Source organism: Aulostomus chinensis, chromosome 8, assembly GCF_037954235.1.
Source record: "Aulostomus chinensis isolate RoL2024-O1b breed Wild chromosome 8, RoL_Achi_v1.0, whole genome shotgun sequence".
Classification (NCBI taxonomy): domain Eukaryota; kingdom Metazoa; phylum Chordata; class Actinopteri; order Syngnathiformes; family Aulostomidae; genus Aulostomus; species Aulostomus chinensis.
The window spans coordinates 11364773-11377099 of NC_141327.1; the positions used below are offsets into that span (position 1 = coordinate 11364773).

At 39.4% G+C, this 12327-nt stretch overlaps 1 protein-coding gene across 4 annotated transcripts in view; it reads right to left on the bottom strand.

Moving 5' to 3' along the window:
- Nucleotides 1-871: 871 nt before the first annotated feature.
- Nucleotides 872-12327, bottom strand: part of gcgrb (glucagon receptor b) — a 52740-nt gene continuing 41284 nt past the window's right edge. For 2 of the 4 annotated variants that reach the window (XM_086210918.1, XM_086210919.1), the window contains exons 5-14: nucleotides 11683-11771; nucleotides 11194-11300; nucleotides 10528-10684; nucleotides 8586-8745; nucleotides 7240-7300; nucleotides 6734-6803; nucleotides 5367-5455; nucleotides 3611-3755; nucleotides 3110-3151; nucleotides 872-2807 (exon numbers count right to left, since the gene is read on the bottom strand). In XM_086210918.1, coding sequence (XP_086067044.1) covers nucleotides 2379-2807; nucleotides 3110-3151; nucleotides 3611-3755; nucleotides 5367-5455; nucleotides 6734-6803; nucleotides 7240-7300; nucleotides 8586-8745; nucleotides 10528-10684; nucleotides 11194-11300; nucleotides 11683-11771 — 1349 coding nt within the window. In that variant the 3' untranslated portion in view covers nucleotides 872-2378. The remainder of the gene's footprint in view (nucleotides 2808-3109; nucleotides 3152-3610; nucleotides 3756-5366; nucleotides 5456-6733; nucleotides 6804-7239; nucleotides 7301-8585; nucleotides 8746-10527; nucleotides 10685-11193; nucleotides 11301-11682; nucleotides 11772-12327) is intronic. The other 2 variants (XM_086210917.1, XM_086210920.1) reach the window with 2 other exon arrangements.

Below are 12327 nucleotides of genomic sequence, written 5' to 3' on the forward strand. Positions count from 1 at the left end.
GTCAATGCCCTGGTCCTTACGGACAATTGAGCCGTCATGCTTGGATGTTAAGTCTTGCTTGTTGCGCAATGAATGTTCGTTAACAGCTGTTGTGCTGCATTATCTTTGACGTTCAGAGAACTTGACTAATTGTTGTGGCTTTTAAAACACGAACGCAACGGTTCTGTTTGAATCCAGACCAAAATCTGTTCCAATTCTCTAATTTACCATTTTTCTCCCACAGTGAAGTCCACAGTGCGCTGAAGTATAATACTGTTGTCAGAACTGTATACATGCAGCGAAAGTCACTTGATAAAAGGCGCACTGAGCCGTGTGCTATCATGCCATGCAGAGAACCGCCTCCAGTGGTTTATGTTCTCTGTAATGTGAAAATACAGGGGCGGGGAGGGAGGTGTACTCAGAGAGATTTCAGATCAGTCACACACACACACACACACACACACACACACACACACACACACACACACACACGCATGCACATGTTATAGGATATGTGTGCGTTTGTGTTACATTATTCATCCGCTCACTTCTTTTGGACAACAACGCACGCGTGACTCATGATTCAATGTTCTCTCTAAAGAAAACGATCTGCCCATTCGAATAGAAGGATGGATGAGTTTGGCTGTAAACTGGCAGATGTAGAATAACGTGGTAATAATATGAATGTTTGTGCAAATACAGGAAGGGCCTTAGTTGTCTGATACATTTTTTTCTTACAGCAGTAACTTACACACCAACACAATCGCTGTCAGTTATTTAGAAAAACTCTCACATTAATGACAACTATCTGTTGTTCTTATACAGGTATCTGACATGAAAAAAACCTCCAACACATTTTAGCTGACAGAACTGATTTTAATTGGATCCACAGAGACGCGATGAGACAAAACAATTTGGTATTCTGATCAAACCTTTTGCTTTCTATTGTGACGTTGTTTACCTCGGGCTTCACCTCACAATTCCTTACAATTTCAACATTTTAAATAACATGGGAGGTTTTTTTTTGTTTTGTTTTTTTTTGGTTATGTTCTGTTCAACAGAATCTTTTCTCAGTATTATTATTCATGTTCACTTTAACTTTTGAGTCACCTGTAAGCAGAAACACAGAGCAACATACCCCTCCACCCACCTGTCTTTGCCTTTGTAATAAGCAGTTATCAATATTTACAGTGTACAGTCCACTCTTTCACACTTCTAACAGAAGATATTTCTATCTTTGCTCCAATGGTAGTTTAGAAGTAACTGAACAAGCCCTTGTTGACTGTAGTCAATCATCAGTTTATGTCAATCAAGCCTGGTTCTCAACAGCGAGTGACCAAATGAATTCAAAAGATTTTGAAAAATGTTTTGATCAATCTATTTTTATTATTGCAGTGATGATTTTGTGTTGGATTTTCTGACTTCTGTAAAAAGAGCCGTGACCCAAGGAGATAACGAACATAATAAAAGGAGGGTTGTGTGAATGTTGCACCCCTTCAGCACCAACGTCCACACACCGTGTTACATCACCTCCTTCTGGCATGTGAATGCCTCTCCAGAGTGCATCATTTCTGTAAAAAAAGATGATTTTTGATAAATTACTTCAACCAATCTACTGCTAGCGAGATTTTTTTTTAATACATTTTAAATATCTACATTAAGGCAAATAAGGAATTTAGATGGACTCTCCTCACAGTTCTTGTTATGATTGGTTCTCCATTGTACATTCAAGGAGGAAAATCTGCTTGGGAAGCCTGATGGAGGTAAAGAAAACAGAGGGAGGAAAAGAATGGAAAATTGATGTATAACTTACAATTTATATATATATATATATATATATATATATATATATATATATATATATATATAATGGCTTTGGTCACATAAAACCACAATAAATTAAACATTACAACACAGTGTTCAGTCCTTCTGTACATCAAAGCTCTCATCCCTGTGAGGCCGCGTCAGCATGGAAAGCTTGCCTGGAAAATCCTTGGATTCATTCTTTCACTGCTTTTTTTGTTCTGTACATGAATGGCGGGAGTTGCTTTACAGTGATGCATGCACATTCAGCTTCATACAACAACAACAATGAAAAAAAAGTCACTGAGAGGTAACACAAATGTGTATCCAATGCAGGAATAAGATGCAGCAGTACAGACTGAAAGAGCCAAGGTCAGTGTCATGTTGTGATCATTCCTGATGTCTTAAGTCAATGAGTACTTTTTTTGCTCGAGGTCCCCAAATCCACATATCAATGGATATTTTCTTGCGGGCGGGCAGGTTAAATCCTTCCTTTCTGCAACACTGCGCAGCGGTTGAAGGGCCCCCTCAGTCTAGTAGCCGTGTGACAAACACTGATCTGAAACAGCGATGAGTGACTTTTGAGTGACGAAAGCTCAAACATTAGTCTCCTCTCCTTCCAGAGGGTATGTGCAGCACTTTGCCCTCTCTTCCAGACACACTTCCTCTGTGGTAGTGCTGGCGCAATTGGAAGCACCTCGTTGTAACAAGAAAGAGAGGGAAAAAGTGCGTTTGCACTTGGCAGGTCTGACTTTCCCTGTCCCGTTGCTGTAAGAGACGACTAATCTGCGGTTCTCCTCAGGCGCGGTGGAGCAGGAAGGGTTTCTGTCAGCTTTTCTGAGTTGAGGCGTCTCGCACATGTCACCACTGGGATCACTGACATTACCGTGGAGATCGGGCAGATTGGCGGTGGCGATACTGCCGCTTTTGATGTGGGGTGTGTGGCTGTGGGTGTGGCGATACTCCTCATCAATGTCCTTACCCAGCTTCCATCTCTGCCACTTTTTCAGCATCTCTGACTGCACCTGAGGATTGATGAGATGGGAGAGAGAGAGTCGGCAATGGAGAGAGATATGATTGTGATGGAGATTGAAGAAGATGCTCAGCACTCTACTGAATGGATGTCTCTTGCCAAACACTACATTTAGAAAACAGCGGACGGTTGATGTGTATGTCCCACTTTGTACAGAAAAGAATAAAGTGGAAATCAAACAAAGACGGAGCCTTCAGACAGACAAAAACACTGACGATGAAAAATTGCCCAGTCATTTACTCTGCAAAGGGACTACAGCAGTAAGTACTCAACATGGAAGTGCATCTATCTCACCTCTTTGTTGACGAAGCAGTAGAGGATGGCAACCAGCAGCCCCTACAAAGGAAGGAGGAGCTGTCATACTTCATTAATGCCAGAAACTAAAGACTCAGTCATTTTTCTCTGTGTGAAATAATATAATTCTGATGTCTTTTTATAACTCTTTCCAGTGATGCAGTATTGGTCATGCCTTTGTGCTACCAAACTGTAAAAACTAATGAAAATGTACCCACACTGAAGCCACTCGCTATAATTTTTGAGCATTAACTACACTAACTGTGATGACTGTAATAAAACATTGCGACACCTAATGGAACAGGTTTTTTTTTAATAGCTTAGGACTGTTTTTTTTCCATTTTTTTGGGAGCGTCTCTTTCCTTTCCCACATAAAAGAGGATGGAAGATTGTAAAGTACAGCACTGACAAACATGAAGATGAATTAGACGTAAATTTTGATGACACAAATCCGTGTGAGCTCTTTAATTTATTAAAATAACTTTATTTTTGAGTTCTGACCTGAAAGGAGTTGAATAGGAGGTCACAGAAGAGGCGAATGAGGCGCAGCATAGAGCCTTTAGGGACAGACTCGTCAATGACGAAGGTGAAGAGGATGGCGTGAATCCCCAGCAGAGGGATTAGGGTCAGAGTAGATTTGGCTAATCTGGACCAAAATACAAAAGGAGAAATAAAGGAAATGTTGAATTATCATGAAAAGAAACCATGAATATATGCATGCTGTTGGTTCTTTTTAGTATTTATGTAAGACTTTTCAGACAGAGGAGCATCTGATTCAATTAATCATTGATATTTTTAAGATATTTCTGATTCAATCTTTCCCAATGAAAAGTTTTTTTTTTTCAGTTTTAAAGGTTTCATCTATCAAGAATGAATACCATCATTTAAATAAGAATACTTCTGAACTAAATAGCTGGTAAAATGTTAGATACCCCATGATTGTTCTTTTTCTAATCAAAGACCGTGAAGTTTGAATCATTTCCAGGGGCTGAGTTATAGATTTGCAGCCCACGCTGAATTTTTTTGAAACCCACATTTGTTTTTGTCACATCATTGTTACCTGGATTAACATGCAATTGTTAGGAGGGTGTGTCCCGTGTGTCCTTTGCTTGATTCAAATCAATGGATAAGGGTTGACTTGGTTACATTATTTTGGTTCTGGGTAAACCAACATTATTGTACAAAAGACACATGGCCATATGAGTTGGAGTCCCTGTTGTTCCCGCTGGACTGAAATGTGGTCAGTGGCATCAACACAGACAACAACAGCAGAATACTGAAATTGTTTCAGTAGCTTTATTCATCAAATTATATAAGGTTACATGAATCAGCCAGTAAAAAAGGTGGAAAAAGACAATGTACCTTGAATTAAAATAATTTATAGGTGATCAATATGCTCCAGCAGCCTCTTTTGTTATTTTGATGAAAAAAGATAACCTAGACAGAAGGGAATGACTGACAACCGTCACACTGATTAGCTCTGATGTTACAGGCTCTTTCATCTGTACCTTCTAATGTGTTGGTGTGATGAACTAGCACTGTCCCTTCTCTTCACTCTCTCTCTCTCTCTCTCTGTTTCAGGGCAGAGATCCTTGTCCTACACGGGCCCAAAAACATGCACCAACGCACAAACGCATACAGGCACACATGCACTGTACCTCCCCTGTTTAGCTACCAGCATCCATTTTCAACCAAAAGGTCAAAGGTCAAAAGGTCCAGTCTGAAGTCTGGTTGGACTCACACTGCAAGCGAACCTCACGAGTTCACTCCTAAATGGACAAAATCTTGGCCTTTAAGGAGGAACACAGTCTGATTACCGGCTCTAAAAATGGTTTGGACTGTGGTCTGGGGAAGGTTTCACTGTTTGTTGTAGGTTCGGTTTTGTTGTACTGAAAAGTCTCTTTACCTCTGGGCCGCTTTTATGTTTCTTCTTGCAGAGAATTTCTGTCATGAAAATGATTATGAAAGATTTGAAATGTGTTATACTGTAGATAACCTTTATTGATGCAAATCTAAAGCCTGGAAAAATGAAAAAAAATTCTATGTATATCTGAATTTTTTGTACAAACACTGTTTTGTTTGCTGTAATTCACTGCAATTTGTTGTTAATTGTTTAGGACAATATAATAAAGAAAAGTCAAATTAAATCAAATCAAGTCAAATCAAAACAAGCTAAGCTAGATCAAATCGAATAAATCAAATCAAACCGAATCGTTTGGAATCGATTGAATCAAATCGAATCACAACCTTTTCTTACCTGAACTTGTAGTCAGTGTATCTCATCTGATGAGCTCTGAGTTTAGACATCAGGATTTTGATAATTCTGATGAATATGAAAAAATTAATCTGAAATGAGAAAAGAGATGAAGTTACATGGAGCCCGTGGGTTCAATCAGATACACTTTTGTTTGTCTTTCAGACCCTCGCTAAAATGTCTTTAATCCTCGTCATAGGACAAGGCGCGCGCGCACACACACACACACACACACACACACACACACACACACACACACACACACACAGTGATCTAGTGCAGAGCCCTTTCTGCTGACAGAGAACATTACTTATTAAAGCACTCATGTCATTAGTGCTCCAAGTTTGGTAACGTGTGTATGTCGTCCAGACAGATGTGTTTATGTGAGTTTGTGTGTCTGTGTGTACACAAATAGTGTACATGTAGGTCGGAGTGTGCGTGAGTGTAAACACTGGTTGAACTGTAGATATGTGTTTAGCATTGTTGTAGGACAAAAATTTCTTCTCTTACACAGAAACTACTTCAGTGACTATTGGACTTTTTCCCTGAAGTGCACCTGACACACACACGCACACACACACACACACACACATTCTGCATGTTTGTTTGTGCACTATGCATTTGCACACGGTCAACAAAGTTGCTACTATTAATGTGCACTTGCGTTCATGAGTCCATCAGTTCATACGGTTATTGGTTGCTATGGGAACAGGAGGCAGGAAACACATAGTAGGAATGTGTGTGTGTGTGTGTGTGTGTGTGTGTGTGTGTGTGTGTGTGTGTGTGTGTGCGTGTCTTTGAGTTTCATGACCAGATTTAAACAGAGATGAGACTTTATCACTGAAAGTTCAGCTTCCAAAAAGTGTAGGGAACTTTGGCAACTGATTCATGTGATTTAATTTCTGGAGGCCATAAACAAAACTATGATCAATTGTAGCATAACCCTTTTGGTCACAGTGACTAGTCATACTCATTATTGCTGAAGATTCTGAATACGCTGTTTACAAGGAATGCTCTTGAAATCAGACAAATACCAGCATATCCTACATTTCTTAATCTGAAAGTAAAATATTTGGAAAAAGGCCTAATTCAGATGATCCCACGAGATTATGATGTTTACATGTATCAAATTTGGAACATTAAAATGTCGAAATAACAGCGGAACATTCATGTGCATGTAAAGCTAGAGTTAGTTTGTAGCTACGCTTGATGGTACAGAGTGGTGTAGGCCAATCAAATTAACCTGAACAATTATTTTCAAATGGAAAAGAAAGCCAATTTTAGGTGGATGGTTTTTTTTCAGGAGATTTTTTGTGCTCCTGATGCAGAAAAAAGTAATGCACACTGATAGAAAGACAGGACAGTCTTACCAGATATGCAAACAGTATTGGAGAACGGATGATCCACCAGTATCCCATGTTAATATTTCTCTCCCAGCACCTACACACACACCCACATACACACACACACACAAACGCACACACACACACACAGGCACATGGTCATGTTTCCAGGACAAGACATTACATTTCTTTGACTTATTGTCTTACATTCATATCCAGGAGACTTATTGTCGCCCCAACCTTATCTTAACCCTCCAGTCTTTTCCCTAAAATGTCATGATATACGTGGGTACTTACTCCCCACAATGTGACCATGCAAACAGATTTATAACCCCACAAACTGATGAATACCTGGCAAGCAGTCACACCCTCAACACCCCCACTCAACATCATCCCAGATTCATTCAACAGAGTAAGAATGGCTTTATATAAATCAAAAGGAAAACCTCCCATCAAGGGTTCAGATATAAAAGATGGTAGCTCTGAATCTACTTCCATTTGATGCATTACCTTTGATAAAGAATTAGACTTACTCTTCATTCTCGTACAGATATTTCACTGTGATCCAGGGCAACACGAATATGAGTGGTGCACCTGAGAATAAAGACGTGACAGTGATGAGTTCACTTGCGAACTGACAGCAATATTTTGCCATTTTAACACAAATGATGATGCAGGAGTTTATTCACATGCTTCCATCTAGTGTCCTTAACAAATTGTGGTTATTATGGTGCTAGTCATTCTTTAACCATGTTTTCTAACTGCTATTTTTCACGAGCATCTCATTATATCAAGACAACTCTTTCTATTCTCCTCTTCTCTGGTTCTGCTCTTCCTGTTAACTGTTCCACACACTGCCTCATCTTTGTTCAGCTCGCGCAATCACATTGACCCCAGAACGCTGGAGATCTGATGGTTTTAAAGAAAAGTTGAACATTCAAACTACATCATTAAAGCAGTCTGATTGTTTATAGACTAAATATGGAATCCAACTGTTTACAACTTTCAACTATACAACTTTTTTTTTTTTTACAAATATATCGTATCATATCATATCCTATCCTATCCTATTATCATATATCATATCATGTCATGTCATATCATGTCATATATCATATCATGTCATATCATATATGATATAATATCATATCATATCATATATGATATTATATCATATATGATATGATACTATATGACATGATATTATATGATATATGATATATCATATATGATATAATATCATATGTTATGTCATAACATATATCATATATCATATCATATCATATCATATCATATCATATCATATCATATCATACCGTCAGTGGTGATACTTTTGAGTTTATCTACTATTTAAATAAGCACGGTGATGATCTCTTAAAATAGTACGACAGACAATTGACAATTTAAATAAGTTGCAACATTAAAATAATGAAAAGTCTGCACGATTATAATATGAGTTTTCTATATCATAAAACCAATTAATCCTGTTTCTGCTGAGTATTAAATTACTGACTGAGCTCAGGTTGGATGGTAAACACTGCCAACAGAGCGGCTAATTACTAATGAAGTTTACTGTGTCTCCATTTATATCCCTTTATCTATCATTATAAACATTATTATCCAAAAGTGTATCATTTTTCATGGCTGAATGAAGTAATATAAATGAGCTGCACATTCTAGTTATACCATCCTTATAATCATATTGACACCAACTAAAAATGTCCCGCGTAGAAAGCGTCTGGAGGTCACCAGATCACTAATCAGAGGGCAAAATGTGTTACAGCACTCAAGAGACTTGAGTATTAATAATAGTAATAACTTCACCATTAAGAGAAATTGTTCATGTTGCGATTCTGTTCCCATCGGTGTTGGTTCTTACCCCAACCGATGGCCAGGTAAATGTAGAAGTACTTCCTCTCACTGAACACAGTAATGACGAGCAGGCTGTGCAGGTAGATGCCCTCCACCAGCAGCCAGTAGTTGTTGGCCATCACGCTGTACTGCATCATCACCATGGCACTGCGGCACCATGTCACAGCCTGACACACAACACAGCACAAATAATTGGACATGTTCCACTTTGTCCTTTCAAACCCTGAAGTTGTATATCAGCCAATACTGTATATTGGTCCAGTACTAGTGTTTTAAAAGTACACACATATACTCAGACGACTGCATTTACGCCTGAGCTTGTATGGAAATGATACAGGCGCATTACTGTTGTATGACCATTTGTAGAACGTGAATAAACACATCATCATTACCTATCTTGACAGTCGTCCTCCAGACTACAAAAAATGTTGTTTCTTTTTTTTATTGGTGAGACTTTCCAATAAAAAACCATTACCAACACTTTGCTAACTCTGTGTGACTGTTATGTTCTAAAAAAGAGTTCCTCTTCACTACTCTTAAATAGTCCTCACTTAGCTCACTGCTTTTAATTATCTGAAATAATTGACCCAGGAGTAGCAGGGTTATATTTTTGGGCAGATACATTAGCAGATTGTTGCATGACAAGGCATTAATAGCAATCCAGCATCAGAGAAATTAGTGATACTTGTTGCAGAATCAGAACGACAGCCACCAGGTTAGCAGATGCTCTGGAAGAAAATTCTCTCTTGTAAATCCATTCCACTGTTTTCTAAATCAAACGACTATTGCACTCAAATGTCGGCTGAGAACCAACATGCGGTCCAACAACATAAAAAGAAATTGGATTCTGGCATTCACAGACATGATGCCTTCTGTCCACCACACAAATTTACCAAGTAAATGTAAATATAACTAAATCTTCCCTTGCACCAAAACAAAAAAGCAACTAGTTATGTCATATTTTAATGTCATAAATTAAATATATTTTGTGGCTTTCATATCACATAAATTCATGCACTTTCTAAAAAAAAAAAGATTATCTTTAGATAATTTTATCCATCCATCCATCCATTTTCTCCTGCTTATCCTGTTAGGGCTCATGGGGGGCTGGAGTCTAATTTAATGACTTATCCAAAGAGAGGGCAGCACAGTGTTGCAGTGGTTAGCACTGTCGCCTCACAGCAAGAAGGTTCCGGGTTCGAGTCCCGCCTTGGGCACGGATCTTTCTGTGTGGAGTCTCCATGTTTTCCCTGTTCCTGTGTGGGTTCTCTCTGGTACTCCAGCTTCCTCCCACAATCCAAAGACATCAAGAGAGGACGAGGCTGATTGATACTCTAAATTGACCGTAGGTGTGACTGTGAGTGTGAATGGTTGTCTGTCTCTGTGTGTTGGTCCTGTGATGGACTGGTGACCTGTCCAGGGTGAACCCCGCCTCTCGCCTGTTGACGCTGGGATAGGCTCCAACCCCCCCCCCCCCCCCCGCGACACTTAATGTAGGAATAAGCGGAAGACATTGGATGGATGATTTACATGTTAATTTAACTTAGCCAACAACATTTTCATTTACCAGACCAGGGGACCAATAGGTAGTATTTCCCTGCAGCTTTCCTTTTCTATCACAGATGGGATATGCTAAGTTCTGCCCAGTGTATCCCCAATCAGTGTCTCAGTATGTTGTAAATGATGTGCAGTGGAGTGGCTGGGATTTTCTTTTTTTTAAAAGACGTTGTGCCTATTTAGAAAATGCAGACAGTGAAGATGTTGCAGAACTGTATGAGCAAATACTTCTACACATCCATTTTTACAAATATCTTTCTCTGTATTAATGGTCCACATGGATGACTTAGAAGAGTTAGAAAATGAGGAGCTGAAAACACTTGCAGCGGACATTTGGCTCACTAGGGGTTTCTGTCATATAAACTGACATGTTTTGGCGTGTTTGCTCTCACCGGTATGTTGACCCAGGCTTGTGCCCGGGTGTCACTGCTGCTCCTGGGGTCTAATGTGAGGGTCAGCAGGGCGTCTTTAACCAGAATGGACACGGCTCTCAGGATGAAGGAGGCAAACAGGTTCATGTGGATATTGTTCCGCATACAGTGGAGCTTCCTGGTGCAGAGGTGACAGTGCGTGACGGTGTTTGACTTTTAAATGTTAAATTCACGACTGTGCATGCAGCAACATTTATTTTACCAATTTTTCCCTCGGCCTTTCTTCCCTTCATCTTCTCTGACTCTTGATCTTTCAGTTTAACTCAGAAGTTCAACCTTTCCACGCTTCCTGTTTGTCCTTCCCTCCTCTTTCTTCCCTTTTTTCCCCTCAGTTTGCTTCATTTACTGGTTCTTACCTCTCTTTACCTACCATTTTTCAACATTTTCCCTTTGTTCATTCTGTCTGCTGTTAAAGCTTTCTCTCAGCCACCTCCATCTTTTCTTCCAATACCTTCTTCATTTAGTTCAAGTTTCTTCTTCCCATCGGTTCTTCACTGCTACACTGTTCTTCTGTGTTCAGTCTTTCTTACTTTGCGTTCCTCTTTTTTCTCATTGTCGTTCACTCCCGTCCTGCAATAATCACTTCCTTTTTCCAAGCTTCCTTCTTTTAGCCAATGAATGTTGTACCTGAAGGATATGAGGATTCCGAGGGCCAGTAGCAGAGCCCCAAGAGAGAGTGAGTATCCCACTGTGTACATGATCCGAAACTGACTGAGGATTTGGCCGTACTGCTGCTGTAGAAATAGCAGGGGGAAATAGTTAATTTATTCACATGCATTGCTTTTACACAGATTTGGCACAAAAGATGAAAAAAAAATTGTTGAAGAGTACTTGAACAGATGGGTGGGTATTCATACACTGAGTCATTTCAGATTGTGTCAAGTAAAGTGCTGCCTCAGTCAAAGTCACCATATCATCCAACCATCTGCTATTCAAAGCAGTTTAGAACATGAAAAGAGTTCAAGCTCGAGCAAGACAGAAAACAGGCAAAAACACACACGTTTTACCGAGCATCCACCCATAAATGTGAGGGGGAATATTGTCATACTACTTGTGTTTGTTAACTTTAAAAGATCAATTTTCCTCACTTACTTAATTACTTTATTACTCACTCACCTGCCCAGGGTCGTCCTCACATTCGCTGGTATTCTTTTGTGTCCATTGACCATCTTTACTGCAGACTCTGTAGACCAAACCATGCTGCACTGTTCACACAGACAAACACATCGTGAAATTTTGAATAGGATGTCATAATAATTTTGGGATACATGCGTGAGCACCATTTTCATCTGAAACAAACCAAAACTATCACACCTGGTGACCCGATGCTTTTTAAACCCGTAATGCTTTATCTTGCATGATATTGCAACACAGAATTCAGTAAACTGCTAAATCATATTGTTTCCAAACTCCTTTCAAGCTGGACAATAAAACCAAAACCCATTAAGGAGCATGCATCATTGTCATTATTGTGTTTATTCCTTTTAAAGGAACCCAATTTTTGGGGGGGCGGGGAAATACTGTTACTGTCCGTAGCTTTTACTGTCAGACAAGTAAATTAGATCTCCTTCTTTTTTCTCTGCATTCATTACCGAGCTCCAGACCCCCACTAGACTGCTGACTGCTAGTTAGCTTAGCTCCAATGAATGGTTACGGTGAGCTGCGCTGACTTACAGTAAGTCTCAAAAGTCAGGTATGCAGTCTTTGTGCTGTGTTCATAGAACTAGAGTTATATTCAACATTTGCGGTACAAAAACTGTT